This window comes from Acomys russatus, chromosome X, assembly GCF_903995435.1.
Source record: "Acomys russatus chromosome X, mAcoRus1.1, whole genome shotgun sequence".
Taxonomy (NCBI): Eukaryota; Metazoa; Chordata; class Mammalia; order Rodentia; family Muridae; genus Acomys; species Acomys russatus.
Window position 1 is genome coordinate 59,295,970 of NC_067169.1, and position 13,735 is coordinate 59,309,704.

The 13,735-nt window shown below is 37.0% G+C and overlaps 1 protein-coding gene and 1 pseudogene across 1 annotated transcript in view; one reads left to right on the top strand and one right to left on the bottom strand.

The window, feature by feature from the left end:
• Positions 1-475: 475 nt before the first annotated feature.
• Positions 476-820, bottom strand: LOC127185617 (60S acidic ribosomal protein P1-like; annotated as a pseudogene).
• Positions 821-10,908: 10,088 nt separating this feature from the next.
• Positions 10,909-13,735, top strand: part of LOC127185616 (transmembrane protein 182-like) — an 86,629-nt gene continuing 83,802 nt past the window's right edge. Inside the window, exon 1 of the mRNA XM_051142059.1 lies at positions 10,909-11,120. Coding sequence (XP_050998016.1) covers positions 10,965-11,120 — 156 coding nt within the window. The 5' untranslated portion in view covers positions 10,909-10,964. The remainder of the gene's footprint in view (positions 11,121-13,735) is intronic.

Below are 13,735 nucleotides of genomic sequence, written 5' to 3' on the forward strand. Positions count from 1 at the left end.
TTGTACTACTGAGCTCTTTAGCTTTGTTGATGTATTTAAAAAAATAGTTGAGAGGTTTTGGATTGGAATTAAGGGAAAGTTTCCAACATTTACTAAAATGATGCTAAAGGTATTTCTGCTGTTTTAAACTATGTATATATTCAAGTTACTATTCTTTGCATCACAAATTATAGAATCAGCCAACTTTCCAACAGGTAAACAGTCACTAAGTCATATAGTTATCAAATATTAATCCAAAATTTATTTCTTCAGGTAAAAATATACATCCATATCCCTCTCATTGGTATGCAAACTTATATACATACATAATAAATGGTAAAGTCATATATGTATATTTAATAAGAAAAATAATTCTTTTAAAATAAGTTTCTTTATAATTTATTGTCTTCAAATGTTTAAATTGTATACTTTATTATTATTATTATTATTTTTAGAAAAACAGGTTCAGATTATATTGAACATGTTAACAAGAGGTTTAGTCAAAAAGACCAAAGCCCATGTCATCATCAGACTCCTCAGATTCTTCCTTCTGTGCTTCTACTTTCTTCTCCTCACCTGGGGAAGCAGTGATGGCTGGGGCAAGACGTCTTGCTAGTGCAGCTCCAGCTGCTGGAGCTGGCCCAACAGCCCCTACATTGTGGATAAGGCTCCCAATGCTGAAACGGATCAGGGCCTTTGCAAATAAGCCAGGCCAGAAAGGTTCAATGTTCATGCTGGCTGCTTTATCTATGGCATTGGTCTTATCCTCCGTGACCTTTACCTCATCATCATGAAGAATGAGGGCTCAGCAGATGCAGGTGAGCTTGGAGACAGAGGCCATGATGTAGACTGCTATCACAGTGTTAGTCACCGGATGAAGTGAGGGCCTCACCCCAATGTGGCCTTAGCTTCCCAGGAAGGACCAAACAAATTGAGGCAGCTGAGTAAAAGAAAATACTAATTTCTTTTTTTAAATTTTATTTATTAATTTATTCTTGTTACATCTCAATGGTTATCCCATCCCTTGTATCCTCCCATTCTTCCCTTCATCCCATTTTTCCCTTATTCCCCTCCCCTATGGCTGTTCCTGAGGGGGATTACCTCCCCCTGTATATGCTCATAGGGTATCAAGTCTCTTCTTGGTAACCTGCTATCCTTCCTCTGAGTGCCACCAGGTCTCCCCCTCCAGGGGACATGGTCAAATGTGAGGCACCAGAGTATGTGAGAAAGTCATATCCCACTCTCTACTCAAGTATGGAGACAGTTCTGACCATTGGCTAGATCTGGGTAGGGGTTTAAAGTTTACCGCCTGTATTGTCCTTGGCTAGTGACTTAGTTTGAGCGGGACCCCTGGGCCCAAATCTGCCTATCGTAATGTTCTACCTGTAGGTTTCTAGGACCCTCTGGATCCTTCTACTTTGCTCTTCTCCCATGCTTCTCTCATTTAGAGTCCCAATAGGATGTCCTCCCCTCTGTCCCAGTTTCCTGGTAAGTGAAGGCTTTCGTGGGACATGCCCCTTAGGCTAGTATGCAGATATAAGTGAGTATATACCATTTGAGTCTTTCTGCTTCTGGGTTAACTCAGTCATTATGATCATTTCTAGTTCAATCCATTTATCCACAAATTTTGGGAATTCCTTGTTTTTAATAGCTGAGTAGTATTCCATAGTGTATATGTACCACAGTTTCTTTATCCATTCTTCTACTGAAGGAAACTTAGGCTGTTTCCATGTTCTGGCTATTATGAATAAGGCTGCTCTGAATATGGTTGAGCAAATTTTCTTGTTGTGTGCTGGAGCATCTTCTGGGTATATTCCAAGGAGTGGAATAGCTGGGTCTTGAGGAAGCCCTATTCCCATTTTTCTGAGAGAGCACCAGATAGATTTCCAAAGTGGCTGTACTGGTTTGCATTCCCACCAGCAATGAAGGAGTGTTCCTCTCTCCCCACATCCTCGCCAGCATGTGGTGTCGCTTGAATTTTTGATCTTAGCCATTCTGATGGGTGTAAGATGGAATCTCAGAGTTGTTTTGATTTGCATTTCCCTGATGACTAAGGAGGTTGAGCATTTCTTTAAGTGTTTATCAGCCACTTGATATTCCTCTGTTGAGAATTCTCTGTTTAGTTGCAAGCCCCATTTCTCAATTGTGTTATTTGGTTTGGTGGTGTTTAGCTTCTTGAGTTCTTTATATATTTTGGATATTAGACCTTTGTCAGATGTTGGGTTGGTGAAGATCTTTTCCCAGTCTGTAGGCTGTCGCTTTGTTCTCTTGACAGTGTCTCCTGCCTTACAGAAGCTTCTCAGCCTCATGAGGTCCCATTTATTAATTGTTGACATTAAGGCCTGCGCTGTTGGTGTTCTGTTCAGGAAATTGTCTCCTGTTGCAAATATGTTCCAGGCTCTTCCCCACTTTTTCCTCAAAGTGACTTAATGTTTCTGGTTTTAGGTTGAGGTCTTTAATCCACTTGGATTTGAGTTTTGTGCAAGGTGAAAAATATGGGTCCATTTGCATTTTTTTACACATAGACCTCCAGTTAGACCAGCACCATTTGTTGAAGATGCTATCCTTTTTCCATTGAATGGATTTGGCTTCTTTGTCAAAAATCAAGTGACCATATGCGTGTGGATTTATATCTGGGTCTTCGATTCAATTCCACTGATCAACCAGCCTGTTGCTGTGCCAGTACCATGCTGTTTTAATTACTATTGCTTTATAGTACAGTTTGAGATCAGCACCTTTTATTGTTTTAGCTATTCTGGGTTTTTTGTTTTTCCATATGAAGTTCAGAATTGAACTATCAATGTCTTTAAAAAATTGTGTAGGTATTTTGATAGGGATTGCATTGAATCTGTAGATTGCTTTTGGCAGGATGGCCATTTTTACTATGTTAATTCTCTCGATCCATGAGCAAGAAAGATCATTCCATCTTCTCAGGTCATCTTCAATCTCTTTCTTCAGAGTTTTGAAATTTTTTTTCAAACAAGTCCTTCACTTGCTTAGTTAGAATAACTCCTAAATATTTTATATTGCTTGTGGCTAATGTGAAGGGTGTGGTTTTCCGAATTTCTTCCTCTGCAAGCTTGTCATTTGTGTATAGGAAGGCTACAGACTTTTTTGAATCAATTTTGTATCCAGCAAATTTGCTGAAGTTGTTTATCAGCTGTAAGAGTTCTCTGGCGGAATTTTGAGGGTAACTTATGTACACTATCATATCATCTGCAAACAGGGATAATTTGACTTCCTCCTTTCCCATTTGGATACCCTTGATCTCCTTTTGTTGTCTTATTGCTCTGGCTAGAACTTCGAGTACTATATTGAAGAGATATGGAGAGAGTGGGCAGCCTTGCCTTGTTCCCGATTTTAGAGGAATTTCCTTGAGTATCTCTCCATTTACTTTGATTTTGGCTATTGGCTTGCTGTATATAGCCTTTATTATGTTGAGGAAAGTGCCTTGTATCCCCGATCTCTCTAAAACTTTAAACATGAATGGGTGTTGGATTTTATCAAATGCTTTCTCTGCATCTAAAGAGATGATCATGTGGTTTTTTATTTTCAGTTTGTTTATATGGTGGATTACATTGATGGATTTCTGTATATTAAACCATCCCTGCATGCCTGCAATGAAGCCTACTTGGTCATGATGAATGATATCTTTGATGTGTTCTTGTATTCGTTTTGCAAGTATTTTATTTAGTATTTTTGCATCAATGTTCATAAGAGAAATTGGTCTGAAATTCTCTTTCTTTGTTGAGTCTTTGTGAGGTTTCGGTATCAATGAGACTACGGCCTCATAGAATGAATTTGGTAATATTCCATCCATTTCTATCTTTTGGAGTAGCTGGAAGAGTATCGGTATTAGCTCACACTTGAAGGTCTGGTAGAATTCTGCACTGAAACCATCTGGCCCTGGGCTTTTTTGGGTTGGGAGACTATCAATGATTGCTTCTATTTCTGTAGGGGATATGGGACTGTTTATCTTGTTTATCTGTTCTTCATTCAACTTAGGCAAGTGAAGTTGATCAAGAAAATTGTCCATTTCCCTTAGATTTTCAAATTTTGTGGCATATATGCCTTCAAAGTAGGATCTTATGATTCTTTGTATTTCTTCAGTGTCTGTTGTTATGTCTCCCTTTTCATTTCTGATTTTGTTGATTTCAATACTGTCTCTCTGCCTTTTAGTTAGTTTGGCTAACGGTCTGTCTATCTTGTTGCTTTTCTCAAAGAACCAGCTCTTGGTTTTGTTGATTCTTTGTATTGTTTTCTTAGTTTCTATTTCTTAGTTTCAGTCTTGAGTTTGATTATTTCCAGATGTCTACTCCTCTTGGGTGTTTCTGCTTCTTTATTTTGTAGGGCTTCCAGTTGTGTTGTTAAGATGCTTATGTGCGATGTTTCCAATTTCTTTTTAAAGGCACTTAGTGCTATGAATTTTCCTCTTAGCACTGCTTTCAATGTATCCCACAAATTTGGGTTCGTTGTTTCTTCATTTTCATTGAATTTCAGAAACTTCTTGATTTCTTTCTTTATTTTTTCTCTGACCCAGGTGTCATTTAGCAGAGAGTTTTTAGCTTCCATGTACATGTAGGCTTTATGTTATTTCTGTTGTTGTTGAATTGCAACCTGAGAGCATGGTGATCTGATAGAATACAAGGTATTATTTCAATCCTCTTGTATCTATTGAGTCTTGCTTTGTGACCTATGATGTGATCAATTTTGGAGATGGTTCCATGAGGTGCAGAGAAGAAGGTATATTCTTTCTTGTTTGGGTGCAAGGTTCTACAGATATCTGTAAGATCCATTTGACCCATGACATTGGTTAATGATGTTATTTCTCGGCTTAGTTTCTGTTTCAATGACTTATCCTTCAGTGAGAGTGGGGTGTTGAAGTCTCCCACTATTATTGTGTGGGGATCGATGTCTGGTTTAAGCTTTTTTAGCAGATCTTTTACAAATGTGGGTACCCTTGTATTGGGAGCATAGATGTTCAGAATTGTGATGTCATCTTGGTTGACTTTACCTTTGATGAGTATGAAGTGTCCTTCCTCATCCCTTTTGATTAATTTTGGTTGAACGTCTATTTTGTTTGATACTAAAATGGCTACGCCTGCTTGCTTCTTGTGACCATTTGCTTGGAATATTTTTTCCAACCTTTTACCCTGAGGTAATGCCTATCATTATGGGTGAGATGTGTTTCTTGAATGCAGAAGAATGTTGGATCTTCTTTATGTACCCATTCAGTTAGTCTGTGTCTTTTTATTGGAGAATTGAGACCATTGATGTTGAGAGATATTAATGACCAGTGACTGTTAAGAGTCTTAATTTTGATGTTGTTTCCAGTCGAGTATTTGTGTAGCTGTGTTTTTGCCATGGGGTAGTTATCTATTTCCTGAGTAGTTTTGGTTGTAGCTTGTCCCTTTGAGATGGAGTTTTCCTTCTAGTACCTTCTGTAAAGCTGGATTTGTGGATAAGTACTGTTTGAATTTGTTTTTGTTATGGAGTAATTTGTTTTCTCCATAAATGGTTATTGATAGTTTTGCTGGGTAAAGTAGTCTGGCCTGGAATCTGTGGTCTTTTAGGATTTGCAGGATCTCTGTCCCTTCTGACACTTATGGTCTCTCCTGAGAAGTCAGGTGTAATTCTGATAGGTTTGCCATTAAATGGTATTTGGCCCTTTTCCCTTGCAGCTTTTAATATTTTTTCTTCGTTCTGTATGTTTTGTGTTTTGATTATTTTGTGACGGGCAGGTTTTCTTTTCTGGTCAATTCTTTTTGGTGTTCTGTAGGCCTCTTATATGTTTATAGGCATCTCCTTCTTTAGATTGGGGAAATTTTCTTCTATGATTTTGTTGAGAATAGTTTCTGGGCCTTGGAGTCCCATACCTTCTCTTTCTTCAATGCCTATTATCCTCTGGTTTCCTCTTTTCATGGTGTCCTTAATCTCTTGGATGTTTTGTGCAGGAGTTTTCCAGATTTGGCTTCTTCTTTAATGGTTGCTTCAAGATCTGGGATTGTATCTCCTAGTCCTGAGATTCGTTCTTCCATCTCTTGGATTCTGTTAGAAAAGCTCAGCTCTGTGTTGCTCGCCTTCTTCTCTGAGGTCTCACCTTCTCATTTTTCTTCTGTCTGTGTGTTTATCATTGAATCCATTTTCATTTTCAGATCTTGAACTGATTTTTTGATTTCTTTCATCTGATTGTTTGTATATTCCTGACTTTCTTCCATTGCCTCTTTATAGGTCTTCAGAGCTTTAACCATTTTATTTATTTCTTTCATCTGGTTGTTTGCATTTTCCTGAAAATTTTCCAGTTCCACTCTATGTGCTTCTTTTATGTCTCTCACTTGTTTGGCTGCGTCTTCCTGCATTTGATTACAAATTTTATTTGTTTCCTCCATTGTCATCCTCATTACTAAGTATTTGAGGTCATTTTCTTGTACTTCCATTGTATTTAAGTTCTCTGGGTTGTTTCTTTGGGATAGCTTGAAACTAGAGACCCCATGTTATTTTGGGTTTTTTTCGTATGCTTTTTCGCTGTCCTTTAGACATCTTGACGTCTTTGTTTTTGTTGGGTAACTTTCAGAGTTGGATCGAGGGAGTCTGATGATAGATTCACTTATTTTTTCATGATTCCCCTAGCCTGGAAGCCCTGATGCTTCACTGGTATGGATGGTAGGAGGTTAGCCCTATCGTTTTGGCCTCTCACAGCCAGTGATCCTCAGCTCCCCTCGCTGTGGGTCCTGCAATCATTCTGGGTCTCTGAATGAGCGTTGGGTCAGGTCAAGTTATCCACAGCCTTCTGTGTCCCCTGCCAAGTCCAGCCAGGAACACTGGGCCCGAACCACGGGCCAAACTCAGCTAGATTCTTGGGCCCTGAACCGTCTGCCGAGCTCAGCTAGGGATTCTGGGCCCAAAATGCACACCGGGTCCAGCCAGAATTTTTGGGCTCAGCTAGGGGCTTTTGTCCCAAAGTATGTGCTGTGGTCAGTTATTGGCTCAGGGCCCGAACTGTGGGCCAAGCTCAGCCAGAAATTCTGGATTCAAAGTGCACACTGTGTCCAACCAGAGTCTTAGAGCCGGTGGAGCTGAACACTCCGCCCAGCCTGCGTCATAGCAGGAGAACTGCGGCTACACCGAGCCTGCACCTCTGGTGGAACTGAGTGCTCTGCCCAGCCTGCATCACAGCAGGAGAACTCTGGCTGTGCTGAGCCAGCACAGGTGGTGGAACTGAGCGCTCTGTCCAGCCGTTGTCACAGCAGGAGAACTGCGGCTGCGCTGAGGCAATGCTGCTGGTGGAACCAAGCGCTCTGTCCAGACTGCGCCACAGCAGGGGAGCTGTGGCTGTGCTGAGCCAGTGCCCCAGGCAGAATTGCTTGCTGAGCTGAGCGAGAACCTGGGACTCTGGGGCAGAACTGTCCACTGTGTCCAGTCTGGGTCCCAAGGCACCACTCGACCCAAATCCTGCCCAGAGTCCCCTCTCCCACAGCAACTCGCACAGGCCACCATACCAATCGCCTCCACCGGAACACTCTGAGCTGCAAACCTCAGTCACCTCTGCTGCTGACGCTGGTGCCACTGGTTCTGCTGCCTCTGCCGCTGCTGCTCCAATTCGAGAAAATCCGTGCTCCTCCCGTGTGCAGGGGTACTCAGGTCCTCCGCACCCTGGTCCCTCCTAACCATGGAGCACTCCCGCTGCCATGGTGTTGGGACCTCTGTGTTCCTGGCTCAGAAATCTGTGCAATTCCCTGAATTGTTCACTGGAGCCTCCAAACACGGTCCACACTGCTTGCTGCCATCTTGGATCCCTATACTTATTTCTTATACATATTTGCCTAAGGACATTCAGGTATAAGGCAGAGTTTTGGTATATATACATATATGTGTGTGTGTACTTATATATAGTTTATATATATATCTATATCTAGATATATAGTCAGACACATAGATAGATAGATGGATAGATGATAGATAGATAGATAGATAGATAGATAGATAGATAGATAAATTTAGTATATATCACTGTGGAAACAAACTATTCTTAAAGGTGTGCACTGTGCCAAGCTGTACATAGCCAAGAGAAAACTAACTCAATGGAATTTTTGGAGGTGTCTTGCTTTTTCTTTTTCTGGTCTTTCTTTCTTTCTTTCTTTTACTTTTATTTCTTTTAAAACTATATTTTATATTTACTTCATTGTTAATTTATATTTCTCTTTTTTAAATACTACAGTTTCTTTTTGTATTTTTTATTAATTAAACATTTTTTATTTTTACATATACATTTTTATTATATATACACAATAAACTACCTATAGCAAGAAGAACCATGACACAATCATGAATTATGTAAATGTTACATTCTTAGTGTTTTGGCTATTTGTATTTGACAGCCTTGAAGAAAACATCTTTCCTGTCTTGGTGCATCTAAAATTCTGAGTGTAAATCCATCTCCACCACATTTTGTCATTATCAACTTAAAACATTTATCTAGACTTAAAACATCTTAACTCCTAAAAAACTAATCTTCATTGTAAAACTAAGCTACCTGGTCTCCAACTCCATCAGAGACTTGACAAGGAATAAACTTGATTACCTGAGTATGCCGGGAGTGCAGGTTAGTAGCTTTCTAAATGAGAAGATGACAGAGACAGTTTTCTACCTGAATAGTCTCCCCAAACTCTCTATTATGTTGGATCATCTTCTTCAGCCTACTCTTCCAATATATCTGACACACATACTTGTGAGGTGGAAACTGTTGAGGACTTGCTTACCCTGTCTTGGCAGAGTTTGGCCATCGAGTCTGCCAGCATCCAAGCTTGCCCTTTTCAAGACAGAGTTCTATCTGTGATAGAAATGAGGACATTTCCCCCAGTGGATTGTTTGCCACATTTAAAACCATCTCCATAAGGAAGTTCTTTGATGGTCATCCTCTTTGAGGTAGGCTGGGTATTGCCAGGAGTTAACCTGTCTCATTGTCAATGAATCTTTAAAATAATAAAATCATTTTAAACTTCCATATTCTGCATGTCTCTAAGGTTTTTGATGACTTATTTAACTATCCTACTTTATTGTTCTATAGAATCATATCTATCTGCCACACTTATAATGAGGTATATTCTTATGATAAAAGTAGACTAGTGGTTGACATGACAATTTGATTAATTACAATTAACTTGTATAACTTATTTATCCTAAACAGCCTACAAAAGCACTTTCTAAGTATTGGTAGTAAACTTTGTATTATAATTTAGTTATATGTGTGTAATACCTCATTTTCATAAGGCTTTAATAAGATTTAGTTTAGTGACAGTAAAGGCCTGATGGCCTGAAAATAGCAGCATCATACCAAACCGAAGCTTGTTTGATTTTCTTTTTTGCATACATAGATTTCTTGATTGCTTTTCTCTTAAAGAAAATGTTTTCTTAGGGCCAGCCTGGGTATTTTGGGAAAAGTATGTATTTTTTATGATATGAGTAATTGAAGTTGGATGATAAACCTTCTAGGACATTTGGATCATGCCTATTTTCCTAGGACAGCTGCACAACTTCTTCAATTACTATTCTGCCACCTGTCCATATCCTTCATATTTCTTGAGTCTCTGAGCTGCTATAACATTCTTTGCACCTCTATATCATATTTCTGTGTTCTCTCTCTCTCACTCACTCATGCACTCACTCACTCCTCCTCTCTCTGACAATCGTAAGAAGTACTAGTTCTTATATGCCATTCTTGTCATCATACGTGATTGCATTTTACTCAGCAATGAGAAATATTTTATTTTCTATTTTTTCTTTTAGATAATATTATTAATATTTTATAATATGTTCTTTAACAATTTATAATATGTTCTATAACATTTTATTCAATGCATATATATATATATAACTTGTTTTTCTAATCACTAATAGGCTCCATAATGACATATGGATATAACATGCTATGCCTCCTTTTATGATAATCAATAATCTCACATAGAAATCTTTCTTAAGAAGTCATTAAAATATTTATAATTTTCTTGTCATATGTCACGTATTATATGATTCATATCTTAGTCAGAAATTTATGTTAGGCATTAGTTTTATCATCATTTGAATAGTTCAGAGACTGAGATTTAGAGGCTTGTTAAAAGCCATAATCTAGTATGTGGAAAACGTGAGATTCAAACTACAGATAACTATAAAGATCATTCTTCTAATATAGCAATATTTTGGCCATTCACTGATCTGTCCCTCTTAATAAAGGATGCTGATAGCACTGGTTTTATGTGAATATTATCCAAACACAGTTAAAATTTGAATAAATAAATAATAATTAATTTGCATATTTAAAATATCTGCATACCTTAGTTCTTGTACCAAACTATAGTTAGAGAATGATACCTATATGGGACAAATGGTAAAATATTTTAACTGTAAAATTTAAAGTTTTCCTTCCATTAGCACAGAGTTGTGCTCATGCTTATACTGCTGAATCTTCAAAGCCAATATGTCAACGCTATTTTATGTTATGTTTTATGCTGTTATTTGTACACATTTATTACTAATTGATGTATATTATAATTTACCAGAAAATTGTCTCAATCTGTGATCTTCCTTTTGGGTAGTTATTTATCTTATTAACAGATGTCACCCACTTCATTTACATGGAAGACAGAAGTTGCTAGCTTATATTTCCTGTTTCTCTTTGTTAATTATCTTATGGAACAGATCTGTCTTTGCATGTGCTTGTTTATGTATATGTGTGTGTGTGGGGGGGAGAAAGAGATATTCTGGAGAAGGTTTGTGCTATATAGACTATTGGCTTAATTGAACCAGGTCATCTGCTTTTAATAGCTCTTCTGTCACAGCCTGGTGAAACCTAGACCAACCACAAAAAGATGTTAATCCTAGTCTTAAAATAGTGACTTCTATTGAGACCCACAGGCTGTGCTTTAGCAAGTGGTTATTTCACTGCTTCTTCTGCATGCAACGTTAGCAAAGAATATAGTACTTTCATCATGAAGGTTGGGATCACCGCTCTTGTGGCAGGAATTGTTGGTGCTATTGGCATCATCCTATTTTTGGTAGCATTTGGGACTGAATATTGGTTACTTGCAACAGAGACTTGTGGAAGTTTTGATTCTAACAATGGAACTGTGGATATTGAAGAAGAGGTAACCAGAAATCTAATGTGTTCTTTTAAAATTGTGGGACTTTTAAATAGCTGCTCATTAAAGAAGAGCCAATTTTCAAAAATCTACATATTGGAATGATTCATTGAGTTTTAATTTTCTTAAAGTTTATTTTCAAATTTAATAATTTTTGTTTCGAGTTTATTTAGAGATTGGAGATATGGAGCCTAGGGTAAGCTGAGAAATAAAGGATACAGGCTGAATGGATATTGTTGCAGTTTTATTCTCACACTAAAATATGTTAATTTGGATGATTAATTTGCAAAATATCCTCCTTGTGATTTTAAAAACATTTTACTTTTTATTATAAGTAATGTAGAAATTTGAGGGAGAAAACAAACTGGAAGTTTGGTCCAGTTAGTAGATTTGAAAGACATTTCTCTAGATGAGTGCTAAAAAATGCATTTCAGGACTGCTAAAAGGTCATTTTCATTGTTGTGATGTTACTCTAGTCTAGTTTAAAAGGCTTTTTTTATTAAAAAGTTTACATAGGACCCAAATGTTTTTCTCCAACTTTAATTTCAGGAAATTCAAATACAATCATATTATAAAACAATGCTCATCACCCACTGTTAAACAAGGCTTACTGTGCTTGCAATATCTTCATTTGGAAAGTGCATTTACCCTTTGTAATGATTCCTCAGTAAAGAAAAAAAACGCTATTGCTTTTCTGAAGGAAAAAAAAGAAAATGCAAAACTGAGCATAACTCATTATGAAGCAGTATGGGTAAGGAATGGGTTAATGCTGATCCTGGGTCTCAAAAAATTCAGTTTGATCTCCCATGCTATGATTCTTTGGTTTTTCTGTGATTTTCCTTTCCAAAGGTTTTCAATTTCTGCAGTTTCTAATTAATAAACATTTGTTACAATCCCATATATCATTGAAAACTTGCAGGATAAATCTATAGCAGACTTATTTATTTATCAATGTTTATTTGTTTTAAGGCAAAACTACTTCTAAGGGTTTTTTCTTTATAAAGAGATCCTGGAACACATTTACTTTTATTTGTTTACTTCTTGTTTCATGAAATATAATCCCATAGTACAATCCAGGTTAATATCAAATTGGTGATCCTCTTTCCTCCGCCTACTCAGTACTGAAGTTTCAAGTGCAAACCTCTATTGCTCACTCTAAGGGAATACATTTGCAATAATGGATTCATTATAAATAATAAATGCACAAATTATATGAAATAGTTATATTATTGTGGTATCCACTAATACAACTCACTTTGTGCTCAGCTGTAGTTTCCAGCTTTTTTTAAAAATGAAGCTTTCTTAATGGTATTGCAAGTTAAAATATTATGTACATCTTCATAAATAACATTAATTTTGTACCAAAACAATCTGGTGAACCCTCCTGAATACTTAGAAATGCATATTAAAACTATAGTATTAATGTATTAATAGTCCTAAGGAAACAGTAAACTATATGTTTTTAAAGCATAGTTTATAGATTTCTTCTTATTTATTTATTTACATCCTGGTCATAGCCCCATCCCTCCTCACATCCAGTGATTTTTCTTGGGGTTCATGATGTGAAATTCCAAAATAATCAATAAAAATTATTAAAAATACTTAAGTCCAGGCCTTCACGTTTTTATCCTGGCCTTCTAATTTATACTCTAAAACAAATAAAGCTTGACTGTTCAACATTCACTTCCCTAATCACACTACCTGGAAAAATTCAGAGTGCAGATACTTTACCTTCATTATTTTACAATGGATTTCAGTTCTGTAGAAAGATTTTCTTGTCTCATTAATTGTGAAACATGAATTATGCCAATTCTATCTCACAATTCACTGATGGTTAGCATGGAAAATCCTGCACTATGATTTATAATTCAAAATTATGGTTCAATTGGTTTCTAAGGTTTCATGAAGAAGAAATTTGTAAAGAACATGTAAAAACTAGATCGTATTTATCTATACCTTCATGAAACAATTTTAACTTATTTATTTTAGAATATTACTATTACAATAATATTGTAAAAAGTATATGGACTATACCTTAGAATCCAGTAAATAAATATATGATGTCTGCTGAATATGTTGCAAAACACTGTGTACTTATTTTCACTTAATTTTCAAATATATTTCATTTATCCTTTGAGAATTTCATTTATGCATATAATGTCATAAATACTCATCTTTATCTCTTTAACTCCATCTGTATGCCTATCCACGTGCTCCTGTCCCAAACTTCATGCCTTTTCCCCCCCTAAGAGACCCACTGAGATAAAATTTTGTTTCCCATGTATGCATAGGTATAGGGATATCCACGGAAACACGATCAACTTATCAGAGACCACACCCCTAAAAAATCTAATTGTTCCCTCCACTAACAGTCATCAACTGTCACTAGCTCCTCAGCTAGAGGCAATAGCTCTTTTACTAACATCTTAGCACTGATAGAATGTTGACTAACTTTATCTTATGAAGGAAATCACATGAGGTTTTTAATGTACTGGCTTCACCACAACCATATCTATGTCTTGTGTTTATAATCTTTTTGAACTCTCTTCTCCAAAGTTTCCTTAGTCTTGTGGGATGGGGTATGATATAGGTGTCTCATTTACAGCTGAGTACTTCAAAGA